This window comes from Copadichromis virginalis, linkage group LG11 (genome assembly GCF_057382275.1).
Source record: "Copadichromis virginalis isolate Kocher_CV1m ecotype Utaka linkage group LG11, C_Virginalis_male_GT1.1, whole genome shotgun sequence".
Taxonomy (NCBI): domain Eukaryota; kingdom Metazoa; phylum Chordata; class Actinopteri; order Cichliformes; family Cichlidae; genus Copadichromis; species Copadichromis virginalis.
Window position 1 is genome coordinate 16,605,956 of NC_140628.1, and position 23,443 is coordinate 16,629,398.

The following is a 23,443-nucleotide window of genomic DNA, read 5'->3' on the forward strand; positions in this document are numbered from 1 at the left end:
TTTTGAGAATACATCTATACATGTTAGCAGATATCTCACATTATCATTATCTGCCACATATTCACACATGTCAACCAGATCGGCTTGAAACTGTTTGTCGACCCCTGTCACCAATACTCTATTTCTGGGGAAATGGATCCTCGCAGGTTTGTGGAGTGTGTAAGTGTCGTCTTGTTCTAAATAATGTTTGACCTGAGATAGTGGAGGTGTTACATCTGATGCCTCCCCTGCTGCTATACGTAGCTTATTTAAACTGGCCAACCGCGCAGGATGGGCTGGATCATGATATATTTTATGCAATGTGCTTTCCATGATTTACAAACCACAAATGACTAAGATGTTGATGTTAACAAGTCTTTTTATTTAATTTTCACAAAGACACAATCACAGACAATGGATACTTGAACAGCACACAATAATAGGTTTTGTTTTACTTACCGTTTATGATGGCCATGTTATAAAGAACGATGTTAGTGTTGATGATCGCAAAGAAAATGGTGTGCTCTGCAGCGACTCTTGAGGCGTAAATGGCTCAGGGTTTCGGGCTCTGAACGTGTTTTTTATATAGGGTGGGTGTTTCCAAAAAGAAAAGGTATGTCTCCAATCAATTTAAATGAGACCCTACAGGGCTTTTGTCTTCTCAAGGAATTACAAAGGAGCCGATACTTTAAACAATAGGCGGGGCCCTTGTTCGCATGGTACTCTCAACTAGTGATACCCGCGGTGGGCTTTTACAATCCTGAACAAATTCAAACAATTAGCCAGCTGTTGAAAAGTTGGAGCGGGTCTGGGCGACTGGTTTTAGAAGTATCACTGTAGCGTTTATTTTCTAAAGGGCTGAATGTTATTTGTGACTATCTGTTGTGTTAAAAACTACTCTGAAACCATGAAACCCCTTACAGAAGAAATGGCCCGTTTGATCCGTTTTTAAATAAATAAAATGCTTGCATCGGTGCAAGGTGTGACACCGGAATCACAAAATGAGTGTATTTAAAAGACGATTAGTTTGAAAAGAGCGATACTGGCTGCTTATAGCATTTATTTTCTAAAGGACTGAATGCTATTTGTAACATTTACTGTGTTAAAAACTAGCTGGCTGGCTTTGTCAACAAAATGAGTGTATTTAAAAGACGATTAGTTTGAAAAGAGCGATACTGGTTGCTTTGGGGGAAAAGACGACATTGTGTGCAGCGTTTTAGAAGTATCACTGTAGCGTTTGCTGAATGTTATTTGCGACTATCTGTTGTGTTAAAAACTACTCTGAAACCATGAAACCCCTTACAGAAGAAATGGCCCGTTTGATCCGTTTTTAAATAAATAAAATGCTTGCATCGGTGCAAGGTTAAATTCCAAACAGCACAAATTCTATTCAAAGCAAAAAATAAAGAACTGCCAGGTAATATTCAGAGTATGTTTTTTTTTTTGAAAGAAGGAAGTTATAATTTAAGGGGTTTTTGTAACTTCAAAACAATGAAGGTACGTACTACAAGAAAAGGCTTTTGTGTTTCTGTTCAAGGAGTGAAACTATGGAACAAACTGAATATGGAATTAAAGCAATGTCCAAACATAAAACTGTTCAAAAAGAGTTATAAAAATATGATCTTCTCGAACTATAAAGAAAAGGAAAATATTTAAATTAAGTGAATGTCTCTATTTAAAAACAAACAAACAAAAAATTCATGATGTGATATTATAGTATATAGTATATCAGAAATCTGTTCACTATTTTTATTACAAATTATATCAGTAAGGAAGCTGACTAAATATTCACTGATAATTTATGGGACAGGGGTGGGATTAAATAAGTGTATACTTCTTCCCACTCCCTTTCAACATGTAAATTAATCAGAATGTTTTTTTGTATGTAATTTGTATAGTATATTTTTTTTTCTCTCATTTCTTTTCTAAATGTACTTGTATATTGTTCACATGTTGAAATAAATTACCAATCAATCAATCAATCAATCAATCAATCAAGGTGTTGACACCGGAATCACAAAATGAGTGTATTTAAAAGACGATTAGTTTGAAAAGAGCGATACTGGCTGCTTATAGCATTTATTTTCTAAAGGACTGAATGCTATTTGTGACATTTACTGTGTTAAAAAACTAGCTGGCTTTGTCTCACTCTTAGTTCAACATTCCGAAATCCCGATTTTTAAATAAAATGATCGCATCAACCCTGGAAAGAAACCAAAACAGCTTCCACTCCGCCAAGAATGAAACAAGAAACAAAGAATTGCTTTTAAGAACACATGCATAACTGAATGTTGCGATACACCTAAGTGATAAAAATAGTTTAATTAAAAACCCTATGGTTTGATTAAATTAAAACCCCGTTAAAAACACAAACTCATATAACCCCTCTGATCCCCTGTGGTATTTCCACACCTGAACATGCATGCGCACACACACACGAAACTGGTCAAATCGGTTTGGTTGGCCGCCATCTTGGACTAGTGCCATCGTATTACTGAACGCGCATGCGCACACGCACGAAACCGGTCAAACCGGTTGTCAAACCGGTTTGGTTGGCCGCCATATTGGACAGGTGCCATCGTATTACTACTTATGACTACTCATATGCCAATCAGTGGCATCCTGCACTCTGACTAATGTTCACTTCAATCACTCACCTTAGTTGAGAAAAGTGAGCCCCCACACCCCACCCCAAAGTTATTTTGCATATCGTTGCTTAAAATTGCACATCTGTAGACTAGGAAACTGTCTGCCTGTCTGAATATGTGCTCTCATTCTAGCGTTGATTATTCTAACTAGATACTTCTATGAATGTATTCTTTTCCATTTCAGGACCATCATACCAAGAAAATTTTCTTCTGTTGTTTCCTTTGTTACATTTCTCAGAATGGCTTACAAAACCATGTGAGAATGTAACTGCAAATTCCCTGAAGCAGCACTGGGAAAATAGTATTCCTGTAACAAAAGCCACTTTCCCATGCTGTTTTTGAGCTTGAAGGCAGAAAAAGTAACCCTTTGTTAAAACTTCTTGTCAGTTGACAAACTGGTGGCTTTGATAGTATCTCTGAGTCCGCAACATGGGTAAGAAGAGGTACTTCTAGGTGGGGAGGGGGAGAGAGTCTGCATTATGCTACCACATCGTGGTAAAATTGCTGACATTTGAGATAAGCGTAAAGTCAATTTCTTTAAATGTCGCTGAGCAAAAATGGTCTCAGCATGAATTGCCACAAAGCCTGTGGTTGGCCACTAATGAGCACAAACAAAACGGTGGTTGAAACTGCAAGAAGCCGTGCAAATGGGTGCTAGCTTGGGCTGCTATTCATGTGTCGATGTAGCATTTGTTGCTTTTTTTGGGGGTTCTCATTTAAAAAAATTTGCTCACACTTTGCCAAATTTAGTCAATACTGTTTATACAAACTGTAAGCATGCAACAGCCTGTGCCTCTGTCTGTAATCAAGTGTTGACAACACAGCAATCAGACTACATCCGAGCAGGACCAATATACAGTAGCGGCAAAGGAAAAGCAAATATTTCTTATCTGTTACTCTGTTATGTTTTCCAGTGACTCATTTAAGTCCTGGGTTGTATTCTATCGGGAGTTCTGCGAAATCTTCAAAAGCACTAGCCACTAAAAGCACATTTGATCAAACCTTATTATGGCTAAATTTCTACTCTGGCAAAATAAAAAGGCCAGTGTTATCATCTTATACATCCAGGTGGGATTTAGAGCTGAAAAATAACAGCGGTGAGAAATTGTCCGAAAGCTGACAGAGAAACACTTTGCCTGGTGTGTGAGTGAAGGGATAGGTACAACTGATAAGGGATTGGGAGAGGGATCATGACTCTGACTTCAGCATCTAAACACAACCTGCCTTACCCTGTCACGCTTTGTTCCCTTTCCACGGTCACTATGACAACCTGCTCTTTGGCCAGACCTTTTAAAATTGACTTCAATTTACGATAATGGAGCTGAAAGAAAGGGGAAAATAATTGATATACAAAGAAAGATATACGGCACAATATGTGTCTGCATAGGCTAAACAATGCTGCTTTAGTGCGACACGCTTCCCCCAACACCTCTCCCACCAGCTCGGCACGTGACTAATACATCCACTTCTCCTGCTTCTGCTCCGCGCTCTCCAGTGTGTGTTTTTGCAGGAATAGGAGACAAATCATGCGTGGGCTGCATCAGCAGCACCCCTGCTGGTTCGGGCTCCCCCATTCACCACATGACCGCTCTGCCCGTCACAGGCATTGGCCAGGTAGTGACACATAACCCAGAGCACACAGCAGACTACAGGGTTTACACGGTGCACACATTAAGCTGCCTTATTCTTTCCTTTTGCTTTAACTCGCTCACTGTTTGGGGTCGGAGACCTCACAATAAACTCAAAACCTCTTCATGTACGGTAGGAGCCTCTCTTGCAATGGCTTAAAGTCGTTAGACAAGGTCGGGGTTAATGATCGAATATCATTAAACTACATTAACATCCTAATTTAAGCCTCCAAATACGCCTCCACGCTTGGCATACAGAAGCAGTCTCAGAGCACACAGATGAGTCAAGAAAGTCACACTGAGATTTGTTCTGTTTAAATACAACACTATCAGAAGCAGTTTCTGTGGAGCATTAGCCCCAGGGCAGAGCAGCACACCTTGCGTCCTAGCCAATTTGAAAAAGTCTATTTGTCAACTCGCGGCACGAACTACACTTAATTCTCCACTGGATCATTGTTTATTTTATACCATAGTTTCTGCTTAAGCTATAGCACTCCTGTTAGAGGTGGAGTATTTGTTGGCTATAACTTCACTGATCTGTGCTCAGGCTCTCAGCAGCAGCACACAGGAAATTACCAGCCAGCGTCACCTTCCAGTTCATTATTTTTAGCCAAGTGCACTGACACAGCAACAGTTTATCTTCTCGACTCAGATGGGCAAAAATTCCCCAAAATGTGGTGTTTTTATTTCTACACCCACTAGCAGGGTGGTAGCCCATCTGAGCGCCGCTGATCACTGGGCCAAAGCTAATGTTTAAATGAGATGTGTACTTGGAGAGGGTTTAATGTCAGCCCTGATGCACGCCATCATCTATTTACTCTCTCCAGTTCAAATGGGTTCTCTCGTAGAGTGGTGCTGCGGAGAGGCTTGTTGTTTCGAGGGGATGACCCAAGAGAACCGCGGAGGTTCGTGGTGCCTGGGATATCGCCATGGCAACATGGTTCAATTAAGAGTGGGATGCCGGCTGTTGAAAACTGAGCGTGCCGAATATTATCTCTTGAAAATTTGCAGCAATTCAAGTCTACACAGAATTATATTTTAAAAATGACTGCCTCAGGTGTGCCAAGGTTTAGGGTTTCCCTATTTTTAGAGATCAATATAAAGTACACTGAGCATGCTTCTTATTCCAGTCTAGCAACAATTAAAAATACAAAACCTCAATGTCATCGACTAAATTGCTTGGAAACAAAGGAAAAACCCAAAACACTTGCCACAAAAATCTTAGACACACATACACTTGCAAGGCATTTATGCAGCTTTTTATCCAAAGAGATTCAACACTCACACTCACACACACACACACATTCTCTAAACTGGTTGTCACTCCTGCTCAAAGCTCTGCGGCAGCAGTACATTAGCATGAGTGAAGGAGCCCAACAGCTTTTGTGCCACAGAGTCCAAAGTCCAGCAGATAACAGCCACCGCTCGCACACAAATAAAAGAAAACTAATATAAAGCTGCGATGAGCCCTCTTACCTTGCCGTCTGTGTTGGGCTCCTTCTTTCCTAGATGCTGTCCCATGCTGCTAACAGAGCCTGTAAGAAACACACACAATGAGTTTACACCAGGGGAAGACTGTAAACAGCATATTATGTGAAGATTACGAACTCCTCCTTATTGCAGCAAGAGAGGCAAGCTCCAGATTCAGTGTGAAACTGTAGCTTCACATACAGCCATAAAAAAGGCACCGGGGCTTTCCCTCCCTTCCATCTCTTAATGGCAGCAATAGCATTTAAAATGCCACAGTTAGAATCAGAATACCTTCTTCTGGGATTAATAAAGTATGTGGTCACAGTTGCTCCACGACTACCAAAACAATAGCAAATAACAACAAATAGCTCTAATTATTAATATCCCAGTATATAACACAAAACTGAATATATACAGCTGAAATTGAGGCGCCCCTCTTATAAGGGTTATGATCCCTGAATCTGTATTTCAGAGGACACAAGAAAAAAAGCACAATACACTGTGTGCATAAAGTGAAAGCAGGCTTTTAATAATTTTCTTATTTTGGTTTAAAATATGATCGCCTAAATCATCTGAAGTCAAAACAAGGGTAGTTTGGAGATGTTGGAAAACTGCCTGTAAGTGAGAAAAATCCAAAAATACAGTAGATACTATTCAATTCATTGTCCTTCCTCTTAAGGGGAAGACGAACAGCCAAAAATGTATGGTAACAGGCAGGCAACAAATCTAGTTATTTCAAATGAAATGAGGTGCAACATTTAAAGCAATTCAAAAATGAACCACTGTAGACCTTGTTTGAGCTCAACCCTAGCCTCCTGTTTGTGTTTATAGTTCTGTGTTCCTTCATCCATTCATTTAAATATACTTTCTGCCTGCTGCTAGTAGCTACCTGTCCATTAATGTGATCTTTAAATATTAGATCGCTCTCCACAGTTGCTCCTTCCTGTTATTGCTTTGCTGCAGGGTCTCACATATTAGTCTCATCCTCACCATTATCATCTGACTAAAGGTTTTCTCGCAATGGGGGGGAAAAGGAAAGCATTGTAGGGCTTTCTTTTTCAGATAATCCGATAGGTTCCCAGATTCATGTGATTACAGACGACAATAGTTCAGTTAATTCTACAACACTCAAAAGTGAGACTGTATGCGTTTCCCATCACTGTGTTCCTGGCATCAGAAACACACGTGTGGAGTGATTTGAATAGAAACAGTTAGGGGATACCTTAACCGGAGATCAGATCTGTGCATTTGATTTTTGATTTTTTTGAGTGTGCATACAATATAAAAAAGTGACAGAGTCTACACCCCTCTGTTGTCCATGTGGATCTGGAAATCATGCATATCATTGTAACGGGTCAGCTAAAAGTAAGCCAAGTAAACATGTCTAGGCTAACCTTACTGTACTTTAGAAAAGACTAGTGAATCATCTGCCTCCATCTCACCCTGCCCCGAGCATCCACACCAACCCTCTGCATGTCCTCCTCCATGACATCCACAAACCTCCTCTGTGATCTCTCTTTTCTTCCTGCTTGGCAGCTCTGTATTCAACATCAGAATATCCATCATCCCTCCTCTGCACATGTCCCAACCATCTCAGGCTTGTCTCTTTAAACTGGTCTCCAAGATGCTCAACCTGAATCTAATACATTATTTTTTATGAGACATGAGATATTGTAATACAGTAAGCATTAACAACAGTGCAGTGCTTTGTTTCAACAATTCTCCAAACCTCTGGCAGACTCGGCACAGGTGTGCACCTTTGTGTTATAAAGGAAAGGGTTCGTCTTTGAGAACGGATACAACACGTCTATTTATTTCCACAGAGAATGGAAGTGAAACCTGATCAAGAGGAATGAGGCGACACAATGTTTTGCTAAGTGTGCCAACATGTGCACTGCAGCGTGAATATTCATTTAAGCTTAAATCTTAAAAAGCCAAACATAAAAATCACAAGGAAGCCGTGTAAATAACAAACAAATGCAGGAAATAAAGAGCAAAAATAAACTTCTTTAGATTCTTTAAATGTTTAGGTGCAAAAAGGAGGAACGTGATGAGTAAATGAAGGCCAGAAATCGCAACAATTTAAATCTCTGCCTGACACTCACCACTGAAGGAAAAACCATCCAATTACACCAAAAGAATATTCTTACTTTCAGAAAATCACAGCATGTATTTGGCTTTTAGAGGAGATCTGCACCCATCAGAAAGCCTTTCATCACCTTTTATGGCCTGTCTTCACTTTTTCACATGGCAGGTGTGGAAAAGTGCTGTCAGCATTGTTCATGTGGAGGGAAAAAAGGAATGGTAGTGTGGTTTATTGATGGTCTATTGATAGTCAAGAAGGAGAGAATCAACATAAAAAACCAAAAAAAGTCCCAAAGGAATCTTCATTAATTCAAGATTACCATGTGTGTCAGCTGTATTATTTAAATTTCACACGTATTGACATGCTCACATTCTGTACTGAGAGGTCAATCAAGCAATTGAAGGAAAAAAAAATGATTGAGCTTTTAAACAATAAAATACAAAACAAAAAACACAAAACAAATCAATACAGCACATTATACAAGCACATTTAAATGCCATGTTTGCTTTTTGCAACGGTCAATCCAGGTTAACTAAATATGAGTTTCCTCTGTGCCTGCACTGGAAAAAAAATATCACCTATTGAAAGGTGTTATTATATTCACTGTCATCAGAAAAGAGAACGTCGATTTAATGCCAGTAGCAGCATCACAGTGGTTTGGCTTTTTATTTAGGAATGAGTGTAGTTAAATTGCAATAAGCTTAGAAAATGACTGGAAACCATAAATAATATAGCTCACAAATCTATACCCAGTGGAGCGAAATGAGCTTTTTCAATTGGAAAGTGTTTTGTAAACAGCTATTCTGTGAGCTTGAGTAAATTTCACCAAAAATTGCAATGTAAAAAGGGAGAAGGTGAAAAGTAAGTTTGCCCTGTGTAGTATTTGAAATCTTCTTGTGATCAGAACAACTTGTAAATACAACCTAAGCTTTAATAGTGAATGTTGATAAAATCATTTGTGTCTTTAGCGTTTAAATTACAAGCTATTTGCTAAAGCAGTATTAGCAAGAACTAGCTAACCTAGCTAGTTCCAACATCAAAACAAAACAGAACTATCTATACACTTTGTATGTTGAAATTTCACTTCAAGTATTCTGTGGGCTGTTAAAAATCCTCCCAATCATGTGGCTAATATAAGCTGAACACTAGAACCACCAGTGTGGTCATTTCGACCTCATCCTGCAACAACAGCAGCAAAGGCAAAAAAAAAAAAAAAAAAAAAAAAAAAAAAAAATTCTTAAAAGAATTAAGTTAATGTAATTAGTTCAACCATTTTTTTTCTGATTATGAGTAACTGATATATTATTTCATAGGCAAAAATATTATCAAAGGATAGAACATCTAATTTAATATTACAGAAGAATATTATAGAAAAGTAAACAATCCGCTTCCTGTTTACTTGCTAACTGAAACTTAGCTCTAAGCCACAGCCCTTTTATGAAGAGAATTTCATTTGAAATACAAAGTGGTTGTTTAAATAAGTTCTAACCATCCAAATCAGTTTGTAAAAGTTGAAATTAAATTAAATTCATTTCTTGAAGCTATTTTTTTTAATAAGCCAAAAAGATAAAGCAGTTAGCCAAATCATGCTAACACAAGAATTCTAAAGTCAGAGCACCACTTTCATTTACCACATTTGTCACGTGGATAACACAAAAATGACAGTTTTAAATATGCCGTTAGAAATCTTTCCTACAACAACTACCGCACAAAAACTTAGAGGGAATGAATATAACATAAATAACATGCTAGTTGCACTAGAACCAATAAAAGACGACGAGGTGAACTGCACTTTCTGTCACACGATGTGCTTCTTACAGTGCACCTCTATGCCATGATAAACACCTATGGACAGTCTCTTTCTGACCATCATTAGCTCCAGCTAGACTTGAATTATAAAGTTTCTGTTTTTACAATGAATAAGCATTCACAACACATTCTTTGCTGAGAGCTATGTTACTTCTTGCCTGTTCATGACTGTCAGAACTTAAGATTCCCTTTTCATAAAGGAAAAGCGGTAGGTTTTGTAACAGAAGTGCTGTTGGAATTGTATTTTCAGGACAATCTTTTCTGGGCTGCTTACTTTATTGGTTTCAAGTAACATAAAAGGCTCTCTTCCTTTACTAAGCAAGCACAGATACTGTAAAGCTGTTTATTATATTAACTGTAGGCCTGTGTGCATGAAAGCAGTATTACCTTTGTGCAGCATTTCAAACCTCTAGGATTGTTCAGTCTCCGTGAGACTTCCTCAAACTGACTTTTACAAGATAGTAACTCACAGAAAAGATGGATTTAAGGAGTCAAGTAAACAACATGGCACATTTTTACCCCCACCCGTACCTGTATAGCATGTTAGTTCATCAAAACGTTCCCACCAAGTTTTCCCACAAAGGGAAGTAAGACGGTATCGTGAAACTTTACCTTATTGTTTTATTATTATTAATATTATTATTATTTATGACCAGAGGGATGTTTGTTTTTTGACCAAGCTGCTGGATATCTGAATTTCCCCTTGGGGATAACTAAAGTATTATCTCACTATAAATCATATCTGCTTGTGGATGAAAGCAGCCACAGAAAACTATAAAAATAAGCTGGAAGAAAAACATAATCCCACTGGTTAAACAAAGGGATATAATTAGAGTGCCAGTGGCTGTGCAATCAGTGTGGCGGAAAAATGTCCGCTGAGGACTCAAATATTTGCTGGATGTGGCGAGGCGTCGCTGGGATTCTCTGCGGCTAAATGTGAGGCCTTACAGCCTGTTCCCCTCTCAGCGTTACACAATCCAAAGCTGAGATCCTGCAAGGACTTGCAAGACAGGACTGTTGCATAATCGAGTGACAGAGGGAGAGGTGGAAGTGTGCATGTGGAAGGGCGTAACACAAGGCTGCAATTACAACTCAGTAGTAGCATTTAACAGTGACTTGCTAACTTGGATTTTGTTTTTGCACACACAGTCCCTGACACAAAGGGATTTGTGTGGAAAAAGCCAAATTTCGAGTGCCCCTTTCTATTTTAACCTACATGAGTTGCTGTGACTGTCAGCACGTACCTGGAAACATTTCCATTTTATCGTTAAATAAGTCATTAAGATGGAAAAGCTCTTATTATAGGATGGCTACCTAAAGCCCACCACCTGATCCATTACCATGCAAAGCGGAAGCCTGTATATAAATAAGCAATTATATCCATCTGAGCTGTCCATTACCTGAGGCCATTTAAAATCATCATCCTGATAAGCCCCTAGTGTTTCTGCATGGATTTGATGTGGATAAGAAATGGGGCTCATTATTTAGAAAAACGCCTGCATACTGACATTTAAATAAAAGCTTCTAGATTTTGCATCATCTGTTTGCTGCACGTACTGAATTCCGTTCATGACTACAATCCTGTTGAAAATGTAAATTTAAGGGAAAAAAATAGCTTCACTGACAGAACCCTGTTCAGTAACATGACTGAGTACGTAAAGCACACTGAACCCAGTCTGTTTCTGCATCCACATATGCAAATTAAAACTCTACAGTGTCAAGACAAAAAAAAAAAGACTATAGAAACACTGCCAGGATTATTTAAGACGGGATGAGGCAAAGAGGAATATATGTTGTATGATATATGTTTTGCATGCATAAGGGTTTGTATACACTCGCTTTTATGATTATCATATCTGGCCGGCTTACTTCACTGCATCAAGTAACACTAAAGGCCCTCATCCATTTCTCAGTGAGCACAGACTGCAAAGCTATTTCTTTCTTTACTATAGGCCTGTACAGGTGAAAGAGATTAGTTTTCTACATCATAAATCTCCCCCATCAGGGTCTAGTGAATGCTTTATAATGCTGATGAAACAGGATGAATTATGCATTAAAGTAGGGAAACCATAACTGACTACAACAAGACTCAAGAAGAAATTATTGCAAACAACAGTGTGGAGGGACAAAGCTGCATCATATTAGCATGTCCTACAGTTGGAAAAGGTAGTCCTTGTACTGCTCTGTAGCTTTGAAGATCTCTGTGTCCCAGCTTCTGGTTGGAGTGGCCCTCAAGAGCAGAACAAGGATTACAGTTGCCAGCTGCAGCAAAGAAGGTGGAGTTCGGACGAGTTGGAAGACATGGCTAAAAATCCAACTGCTGTCCCAGCCATCCAAGATTTGTGTTTAATGCGCGTGCATAAACCAAAATATAATAATTCTTTCGCCGGCGCCCGAGTGGCTCAAGCTTTTCCAGGAATTCTAAATGCAACAGGTTAACGATTATGATGGATAGCACTGTGAAATCATGGCCATACACCTGAGTTTCAGAAGCCTGTTAGCTAAAAGCAGTGACAACTGTTGAGTTTTACTATTAACCTAGCTTATTTACAGTACCATTTATGGTAAATTGTTTTGCTTCATAGTTGTTTACAGCATTTTTAATAAATGGGGACATAAGGATCAGGAAAAATAACATAGTTAACACAGAAGCAAAACCTGTATGTGTTTTCATTAAACACAATTCAAGACTAACAAACCCCCTGTTCTGATTAGAGAAGTGTTGCTTCTCTAATCAGAGTTGCTAACGTTAGACTGAAAATCAAAAAGTGAATGAGTTTCTAAAAATAAGAATCAGGTAGTTTTGCTGTTCTCAAATTGAAATTAATATCTAACCAAAGGAAGAAATAACCATTTAAAGAAAATACAGCATGCTTAAAATGTGACAAACACGACAAATATGCGTCAGAGTGGGTGAGAGCAACAGCTGAAGAAATAGATTTTTTTCCCTTCTTTATTCAGCCTCTCGGGTAGCTAAAACACCTTCAAGTCATCACGATGGCTTATTGAGCCCACATAAAGCTAGTGCATCCCAGGAGAATATTTCCACAGCTCTTCAAAGTGCTTTAAAAGCAGCAAATTTAAGGAACAACCAAAGGCAAATATTCCAAAAAAGCGACTGGCTGCTGCAGACAGATCTATTGGTATTGACTTTTGGATAAAACTAAAATGACCTCTGGCTTTAAATCTGTGTTAAAAATGCATGACAGCTTTGTGTTAACTACAATAAACCCAACACATTTTTCTCTGTCTTTATTGGACATAAGTAAATTTACACTAGTGCTCTAATACTGTGTCTGCACGCACGTGTGATCCTCTAGCTCCACGACCACACCTCTCTGCTGCTCCCTGCTCTCTTTGATCTGCTCCATCACCTAACTGATTTATAACAGACCCGTGGCTACTAAGACCTCAGAACTCCAGTGCAGAATATGACACACAGGGAGAAATTAGGGCTGAACGATTATGGAAAATAATCTAATTGCGATTTTTTGCCCCAATATTGCGATTGCGATGCGATATGCGATTATTTTTTAAGGTCTTTGTCTTCTGTATTATTAAAAAAAGACAAGCAATACATCATATAGTATGGCCAATACTATATTACATTAATTTTAAACTGTTCTTTCCTGGAAGACAGACCTCTGTTATGATAACATGAGGTGATGCATGAATTGATGACTGACATTTTTATTTAACTTCTTCAATCACAACAGTATATTTGAACATACACAATAGTTTATTTTTAGCTTACAAACATCTGAGCATAAAGTGCTGACAAGGAACCCTGGTGTAAACATTAAAATGAAAGTCAGTACAATGTGCAGATTGCAGAAATATACATAAACAAAATCAGTGGCTTTACCACACTCAGTTTTTCGACATCTGTGAACTACTAGACAGTCATTCAATTAAAAAATAATATTAAATAAATAAAACTAATAAATAAAAAATACACACATCTTACTGATCTCTGCAGTCAGTAACATTACACATAAAGTGCAAACATAATAGCAATTGTATAAACACACACACAAACACGCCTTTAAAGTTTTAAGGCGTGAAATTGGACGGTCTAGTTCTGATTAGCGTCACCGCTGTCTCGGTGGAGTTTAATAAACTCGGCCGTCTGCTTCTTGCTATCTAAAATATAACCAGACACTGGCGTAAATTCTCGACTGTCTCATACTTCTGTTTAATAAGTTTTCTGTTTGACGTTTAGTCAGCTGTGTGAAAACCAAGGAGGAACCCACCCGGGGGATTAATAAAGTTTTATTTTATCTAATCTAATAACTTTAATCTCAGCCAAACCGATTTACTCACGAACAAACAAAACACTGAAAAAAGCCCAACAATAACATTTTTAGGTTGTCTAAGTGACTTATATATCACGTTTAACCCGAGCAGCGAAACTCCGCGGTGATCTGAAAATGATGTGCCGGGAGTTGTGCCGTTCTCGGCCGCATCAGTAACCCTCGAGCTCCCGGCTAGCTGTCGAGCTGGTGGGTAGCAGACGCCTCTGAAAACGTCGAAGCACTTTTGCAAATATGGGATATCTTGATAAACCGAGCAGATATTTGATGTTTACACAACTACTTTCTCGCCTGAAAATATTTTAAAAGTTTATTTTGTGACCCAGAAAGATTAGTATGAGTAATTTTAAAACTTAGTAGCGGCCGCCATTGTTGGAAACTGGAGTTTGGCTGGGCCGCGCTATGAATTCTGGGATATGGTAGTAATTTGGACAGCCTTCGGCGCGTCGCTGTGACGTAATCGGTCTACAAATGCGGCCTCAGGAGGATGCAGCCCATGAATTTGGACATGTCCAGAGTATAATCGCAGCCTTTGCGGTTAGAAAATTGCACTTGATCATGTCGCGATATTATCGCAAATGCGATATATCGTTCAGCCCTAGGAGAAATGTTTTTGCACTTGGATCCAACTAAAGACCTGTTCTTGCCATTTGCTGCAGCTCTCTGCTCTGCCCACCATACTGTCTGCAAAGCTCTTAATGAAGCAGATTGTGACAATACTCAGCTGGCAAACTGTTAAAACTTCCAAAGAAATGTGTGGTCGAAAAGTCCACTTAGCCAAAAACATGAAAGAGAATGAGCCTGAAAGTGACACAGACAACACTGAGGTGCCAGAAGCTGCACCTTCCTCACCAAAGCCAATCAGAAGACCCATATATAGTATGTTCGTGATGCATATATAAAAGGTAGCAGATCAAAAAGTAAGTAAGGAGGAGCTTTCAGGATAACCGGTCATTAATTTTGCGTTCGGCTTTTGTCTAAGCCAGCTTCTCTTGCTTTGTCAGAGTGAAGTATTCAGCTTTTGAGGTGAACACATCAAGCATCACACTGGCATGCAGTGCTTGCTGTAACATTAATTAACCTAAACAAAACACTTTCATTTACTACCACTGCTGTAACCACAATCTGCACGGTCCCAATACATTCTTTAAGTAACACATTCATTTTGGTCCATGCTGCATTTCTGTAGTTCGTCTCCACCGAATCATTGTGACCAAAGAGACACTACCTCTTTTTTTGTGTGTGTGTGTGCACACAATAAAAAAAGGAACACAGCTACTCTGCATCTCTGAGCCAGATCCCAGCACGCAGTTCTCACATACTAGCCTATGATTAACAATCACATGAGGCCCGTGTATGATGGACTCATTTAGCTTCCATAACTTGATACGACGTCTGCGTGGCATATCGTCACACAGCAGCAGACTGACAAACCCATGTCTCTAACCGGAGCATGTGTTGCTTGGTTCCATTGTTTCACTTAAAGTTTGCTCTTGTGCGTTCGACATAACAGCTTCTTTTAAGCCTCGGTGACTGCGCCGTGTTTTGCCCTACTGCGAGAGTCAATTACGTAATGAATACGGAGCATGTGCGTATGTGTGTGCATGTGTGCCTTTGGGCGGAAGGCAGTGGAGAGAGGGGATGAGATAAGAGATCTATAGCTCTCCCTATGTATCAGTGGAAAGTACACTATATTCTTGACAATAGCTTTGAGGTCAAAGGTTAAAATCTGTCCCAGAGGGAGGGCAGTGCAATGCCAGAATGGCAATCCTTATAAAGAAACTGGATTGTTTCATCGTCTTCACCTCCTTTCTCTCTTCTTCTCTTTCATATAATACTAAAAAATTTATATTTAAATGGATGTGAGAGTGCCATGCGTTACTGCTCCTAAACAAATGCAAAAAAAAAAATAAAAATAAAAATCACACCAAATGGAGAAAACGGGGTATATGTGGTCGATCAGGAAAACGAAGGCTGGGATCCGTTCCTCCATGCAGCATTGACTACTACCTGTCAAACCAATGTAAAAAAAAAAAAAGAAATAAATTATTCTTTCCAAATCTACTTGTCCTACTTTAAAAGGAGCGCATGCAAACTCATTTTCAACCCCCTTTTTTCTGATTAGCAACCACACAAGAGCAATACTCGACATTTAAAGGGCTCTGAGGCTCGTGCCTTTTTATCCCTGGCCTTTCTATAATCACAAGCACAATAGCAAAAGTAATGGAAATGGACAAAACTATTTAACTTGCAACAATTACCTAGTCTAAAATGTCAATGAATTAGTTACTACCCAGCAATTTTTCCAAAGGACAAAATAACAACATGAGACGATCGTTTAAAACAACCCGTTTAATAAATACAACCCTGGTTTCACATGACATGTGAAATAAGCACAAATAGAGAAGGTAACACTGGATAAGCAGGGAGATGATGAATAGGAAAATCAAACTCACTGGGATTTATGGCTGATCTTGAGCTTCTGGTGCCCCGTGTGTCAGAAAGATGTGCACTGGAACTTGAGCATGTGGAGGGACGTTACGTTCGGCTATGAGGCCGGATTCTACCTACGGCAGCTGGATCGCTGGGTCAAAGTATGGAGAAGATGTGGAAAACGCTATGCTGATTGCTGCACTGATAGGGTAACAGCTTTTGGTGGAGGCAGCGTGGTGATGATGTGGAGCACCATCTCCCTCACTGGAAAAACAAGGCTTATCATCACTGGAGACAATCTCAATGTGGAGAGATATCGAGAGGAGATTCTACAACCAGTGTCAGTCCCATATCACCACAGACTGGGACCGGACTCTGTCCTCCAGGATGACAACGCTCACCCCACGGAGTGAGGTTTTGCAGAGACTACCTCCAGAATTTTGGAGTAGAGAGTAGGGAATGGCCTGCCTACAGTCCTGACCTCAACCTTATCGAACTCTTGTGGGGTCAGCTTTGGTGTGCTGTTCGTGCCAGACTGACCAACACAACCACATTAGCTGACTTGTGACAAATGCTGGTTGAAGAATGTGACGCCATCCCACAGTATTGGGTGACCAAGCTTGTGACTGAAATGGGGAAGAAATGTCATGGTTCTCTACATCTGCTGAGGCCCCCGTTTGTTAATGAATCAGTTCTTAATTTGCCAGTGACTTGTTTCTACAGACTTCAGTCAATCCAATAAACGCCAAACAATATTTGGTAACAGAATAAGCTCTTTGGCAAAAAGATTTTTTTTTGTCAAGTTTCACCTCAATCCAAAAATGCATTTTCCTTATAAATGTGGGACTATTTCAGGAGAAATAAACAGGCTTTCCAACAGTATGAGATTTATTGCAAAGTAGCACTGTTAGCACAAATCAAACACAAATTTCCTCACTTTTGTGCTGTTTGGATATTAATGATCGATGCATGTGTAACAATTTTCAAGCAAAGTTTCGTTCAGATTGGCCCAAGTTTTGAGGAGGAGGTAGGGTACAAACTAGAGCAGGGCGATATGGCCAAAAATATTTATCACGATATATATTTGAAAATTTGCGATAACGATATAACTGACGATATAATTGATGCGAGACAAAATACAACTCCACAACATTACTAGCGCAAAAAGACAACCTTCCATTTATTTTCACTTAAACAAGAAGCTGGTTTTTATGTACATTAAAGCTTTATAAAAATGTAACAGTGCAAATGCAAATTCCTTGCTGAAAGTTTAACCAAAAGGCATTTCCAGTAGAAATGGGCTGACATATCCTGAGCATAACCATGTATAATATCCACTGAAGTTAAAAAGAGGTGCTTTGCAACATTAAACTGCAGTGTGCAGTACATATTTTTCGTACCATAAGGTGCACGGGATTATAAGGCACATTAAGCGAAACAAAGCAGTCAGATAAATCAAACTTTATTAAACTCATTCTTCTTGCTTCCTCTACTTCTGTACCATTGATTCATTAATGTTGAATTCTCTGGCAGCTGCTCTATTCCCATGTTGTTGCAGTATATTAATGACTAACCTCGTATTGTGGATGGATTATCTCAGTCCTGACTGAAGTTTGGTCCGTTTACAGCATCCTGCCATGCGATTGCATTTGTCTTTAACTATCAGGAACCTTAACGTTAACTTTTATAAGTGGTAAAGTGTTAGTGTTCCAGCTTCACTGTTTATGTTATGCTAACATAGCTGTGTCGCTAGCGATCACGTAGCACATCATTATATACCAACTAGTCCAACTCTAGTAACCCTACAAACGTCACTGCTGTTTAGTTTCCTGTCTTCATTTATGTTGGAAGTGATAGCAGAGCTGTACGTTTGAATTTTTTCAGAAATCTCTCAGTCAGAACATGCAATATCATGCTTAGGTAACTAGCGAAACTAGCGAGCTAACATCCGCTAGCTTCCTGCTAACTTCTAACTCCGTTAAATGTAATACATTTTGTTTTCATGGATGCCTGGAAGTTAAACTTCATAGTTTCACCTGGTAAAGCAGCAATGCTGATCGTTTTATTAAAGATGAAAGAATTTAGACAGTTTTTAACTCTCAGTGATGCTGCAGTGTTCGTTTGACCTGAAGTTTACGGAGTTTAGGACCCAGATTACTCCCAGATTTAAGAGCATCTTAGTCCGACAAATACGACAAATACGACAATAACGACGGCCGCTTGCATGTTCTGCAAAGAAATGTGCTTTGTCGTGTATCTGACGGACAAACACCAAACCAGTTCCACATCACTGAAGTTGCTCCATTTTTACAAACCAATTCTGGTTCATCTGTTTCACTCAACAATCGGCCATGTGCGTATGAAAACAAAAGCACTGCGCATGCGCGTTTTACTCATATTCTATCGCGATATTTCATTTTCCTATCGTTGCCTAACATTATACCGGTATTACCGTGAACGGTATAATATGGCCCAGCCCTAGTACAAACATACGCTGCAATCATTACCGTAAGAAGAAGACTGCATTTTCTGAGACAGCACTGATTTGCAGAATACATGTCACCTTACTCAAAGACTTAACTTTTTAAAATGGTAAATGGACTGGTATTTGGAGCAGTCACAAGGATTCTACACTACAAGGTGGGGAGAAGTTTGGGGTTCTCTGCCCTTTCCAAGAACTATTCAGTGTGTGGACTGCAGGAGCTGGGGAATGGAACGTCATGCCAGTGTTTTTCATCTGTGGCAGCCTAACACAATAACAACACATTTACCGTCTACATTTTTAAATAGCTATTTTATTGAGGGCACTCAGCACATGCACTGCCTGAATAGCTCCTTTTCATGCTGAATCATTATGAAGGCTAGAATATGGAGAAACTGGCACAACTGTACAGGCTGACTATGCAGATAAAGTTAGAGCAGGGTGCCAAAACCCCTTGAAATTAAAATGTGTTTGTGCCTACTAACTTTCTTGGACTATGTCAAACTTGTAGTTTAGACTAACAACTTGGCCAATTAAAAAGGGATTAATTAAGTAATTTAGAAGCAAATAAGCCTGAAATTTTATATTAAGAATCTGAAATTTCAGAATTTGACATTTTTCCTTTTCTCCATATTTGTGATGTCTCTCAATGCTCTTCTGACATCTTTTTCACTGCCCCTCTGGTTCTGCCACAGATCTCTTCCTCCTCTTAAGTGCTTGCTCAAAGAGAAGAATCAGATGAGATCATTAGAGTTCTCTCTCTAAAATCAAAGCATCTTTAGCTTACTATGTAAAGCGCCCTTCGCTTCGGGTTTTGCATGTTTTGCATTGACGTCATTAAAAGCAAAAACAAAACAAGCTGAACGGAATTTAAATGAAAACCCTTCAAGTCGTTTTCCCCTTTCATCAGTATTCCTCTTGAATGAAACGGCAGTTGGCCACGCGCATCTGCCCGAACTACAGCAGTTCCACCACAGAGAGAGGTGATGCTAGCCTGCGGGCTCCAGCTGTCTGCCTAAAACACCAGAGTCACTGCCTTCTTCGCTTCTTGCTCTCCTAACATGAGATAATTGGTCTCAGGGTTGAGTGATTTATTTGGATAAGCTCCCCTTTCTTTGACTAAAATATCAAACTGTGGCACTTTTCATCTTAAACTAGCAAAGATTCTCTGATGTTTCGAAGGAGGGCCATGACAACATAGACTACAAATATACTCTGTATAAATACAGAGCTGCTATTGCATAGAAATGTCTGAGAAGACAGCTGTGGGATCTTCCTGTCTTTAAAAAAAAAAAAAAAAATTGGTATATATAGTTCTATGGGAATACCAGACATCAGTTGGAAAAAAAATACTCCCAGTGGTCCAATACTAAGCACAGCAATTTGCTTTGTTAATTCATGTTTGTTTTGAGATGTTTTGCACAGGAACTTTCCATCACTCCCACAGGGGCCTTACTGACATAACCTGGAGCCTGAACACTAGCTTAGAACTCCACAATGAAGATGTATGACCCAAGCAACTTGCTTGCATTTGCCATCTATAATATGACTCTAAAGCAGGGATGGGCAATTATTCATTTTCCCCAAGGGGCTATATTTAGGACAAAACTATAACATTTACTCTTACAAAGACATAAAATTAATATTGAGCAGGACTGAGTTCAGCTCACTGTTGCAGCCCTCCACAACTGTCCCAGTTTTTCATTTCATTTCTTTAGAAAATTAATTGCCCATCCTTGGCCCAGAGGGATAACGTTTAAGCAACACTTTCAAGGCTGTGACGCTACTTTCAATGACAACATATGCTGTCAAGAATTTCATAGAGCAACGCTGCCAACACCCCACCTAGGGTAAAACTAACAAAACGAGTGCACTGCTGCGCAGGAGGTGAAGGTAATGTGACTCAACCTGTTTGCCAGAGCAGGCACAGACAGGAAGGGGGAAGTGAGAAACGGGAGGAAGTTTGTGAATCTCTGAGCACGGAAGTTGACAAACCTCAGTGTATCACCTGTAAAACACAGATGTAGCAAGTGGATTCAGTGCACGTGCAGAAATGGGGTCGAAAATGTTGGCTGAGAAGGAAAAAATTCTGAATGTTTGCACAACTGATTGCATGATACTCACGGGGGTGGGGGGGCTTGCTGGTGCAAGTACAGCATGTTCATAAAGGCAAAGGATTGCCAGCCGGGACATGTGAGCAAACCTTCCTGGTATTTCTTTCTCTTGGCCTAGACAAATGCATTCCTGTGGCCTTCGCAACTCAGGTACTTCCACAGAAAATAGAGTTGGCTCCAGAAACTTTGCGAAGGTTAACCTGGAGCCGCTGGTAAAAGCTATGTCTGTGTAGTCAGCGATACTAAAAATATCCACGTTTCAATCTGTACCAGAACTGAAACCGGAGTGTAATTGTGTTATGTTACGATAACTATTAATAACTTTTTTCATCATCTGAAGCAAAATAGAAAAAAGGTGAGGATTAAACCTACATGGGATTTCTATCAAACAAAGCCAGGGGTTATCTTGCACAATGTTCCCTTGCTAGAGGGTCAGCAGGCTTTAATAAATCACTGTAGTTCAGGCACAGGCGCCCACTCATGTGTAAGTGCTTTATTTAGAGCTTGAGGAAAGCAGCAATAAGTGAGCATGTCATAACAGCTTTGAGCTTCAATGTCCCTTTTTATATATAACTGGCAAAGAGTAAAAATACACACATAGCTGGAAAGCTTATCGTTGGGTCTTGAGCTGCACAAGCTGCTGCTCCTTCCACTAACAGTGTGTGGATAAAAATTCTATGCTTTCGTCATAGTCACAGAGAGGCTTATGGTTTCTGTCACCAGCCTGTTTCATGAAAAGTGAGGAAAGGAGGTGAGCTTGTTGTAGAATAGCCTTTGCTTGGGATGCAGTGATGTAATACTTCAATTTCCTTCTGCTTTACACGGTTGAGTGTGCTGAAAGGCAGCAGCCTAGTCAAAACACCACCATAATTAAAGCCTAACCCATGATAAACACCTACAAAGAATGTCCAATTTAAAGACTTGTCTAGCATTAAAAACAAACAGTTGTAGCAATGCTGACTGCTGCAACTGTGAAAGGTACACTCAACAGCTTTACGCATGCATTAAGGTGCTCAGTAAATAACATGTAACCAGAGTGATCCACACTGAAGTTTGGGCGCAAATCCTCATTCGAATTCTCGCCATTTAAAGGCGCCGCACTTCGGTGCGTGTGTTCGTGTCGAGGGAAACGTGACATAACGAGTCGATTTAAACCACGGATAAATTCGGAAAACATTTAAGCCATCTACCGAAAGTGATATTAACGCTGTTTAGACTAAATAGTTCCTTTCTCTGCTAGCCCAGTGGACGACTGCTACCAACAACAAAGTGGGGCTTCCGGTGGCAAGCATTAGGAAGCAAATAATAAACCCTTAAATTTACCACATTAAATTCCAGCTTGTCGAGTTAGGTGCACGCCGAATTAAAGGCACTTAAGGGCTGACTGTGAACAAGGCGTTGCTCTCACACGAAACGCTTTGTCATGTTGCGGTTAAGCGAAGAAGAGTCAAATCGCACGGTATGCTAACTGTGTTCGGAGCGCGAGGAGACAGCCGCGGGGATGGATGGACGGGGGAGTTGTTGTAGTGCTGGTGGTGGGGCGACACCACCGAAGCACATGACAAACGCAGTGTCACAGTGTGATGACAGGGATGCTAACACGGCTCTCACTCCGTCGCTGTCTTCTAAAGTTACTCAGGAACTACATTCCGAGCATATTTTCGCTTCAGCTTTTGTTACGCGCCGTAAAGGCGTCGACGTGTGAAACATGTTTACTATCGCTAAACCACACGAGCTGCAGTCCACATAAAATGCAAATAGTGTCGTATCCCCCGCGTGTATGCCACTGTCTTTACACTTGCTTTCTTTTACGTGTATGTGTTTGTTTCCCTGTGAATTTTACAACCTTGACTGTGCACATACCCTTCTCCGGTTAGACTGTGTCAAATGCATCCACAGCTGTGCCTTGTACTGGATGAAACAAAGTGTCAGTCTTCTTTTAGTAGTGGTCACCGGTGGTCGTCAGCAGCATCGAAGATAACGCCTTCTTCCCCCTTTATGGTTCGCAGTTGCTGTAATCACCAAAGTGTCTCCGTTACGAAAAAAGGAAAGAAAACAAAAAAGGGGAAAAAAAGAAAAACGTGTCGGTGCTTCCTGATTTAGGTACAGTGGTAGTGATGATGTTGTTTGTTAAGGGGTGGGGCGGCGTGCAGCTGTAATCCGCCAAGAAATATGGACTAAAAAGCACGCTGGTGCACGTCTGTGCATGATTAGTGACTCGTGGTTCACGGTGGGGAGGGTTAAATAAACGTGATTTTAAAGTGGATCTCACGAGCACAGAAAACAGACGGCTGTAGGATTTGCGCACTCTGAGAGCAAGCTTTACAGCCAGCAGGGTCAACGATTGCACAATACAGACAGGCAGTCAGGTTCATGCCTCACTCAAAGCCTCCAACAGGTTAATTAACAGGGTTCCCCCCCCCCCCCCTCGATCGCTTTGGCGCAATTCTCATATCACAAATGTCGATCTTACCACTGCAA

The 23,443-nt window shown here is 40.0% G+C and overlaps 1 protein-coding gene across 1 annotated transcript in view; it reads right to left on the reverse strand.

The window, feature by feature from the left end:
• LOC146698296 (myelin basic protein-like) overlaps window positions 1-23,080 on the reverse strand; it is a 62,951-nt gene extending 39,871 nt beyond the window's left edge. Inside the window, exons 1-2 of the mRNA XM_085473361.1 lie at window positions 22,826-23,080; window positions 5,732-5,790 (exon numbers count right to left, since the gene is read on the reverse strand). Of these exons, the coding sequence (XP_085329487.1) occupies window positions 5,732-5,776 (45 nt within the window). The 5' untranslated portion in view covers window positions 5,777-5,790; window positions 22,826-23,080. The remainder of the gene's footprint in view (window positions 1-5,731; window positions 5,791-22,825) is intronic.
• Between the last annotated feature and the right edge of the window lie 363 nt (window positions 23,081-23,443).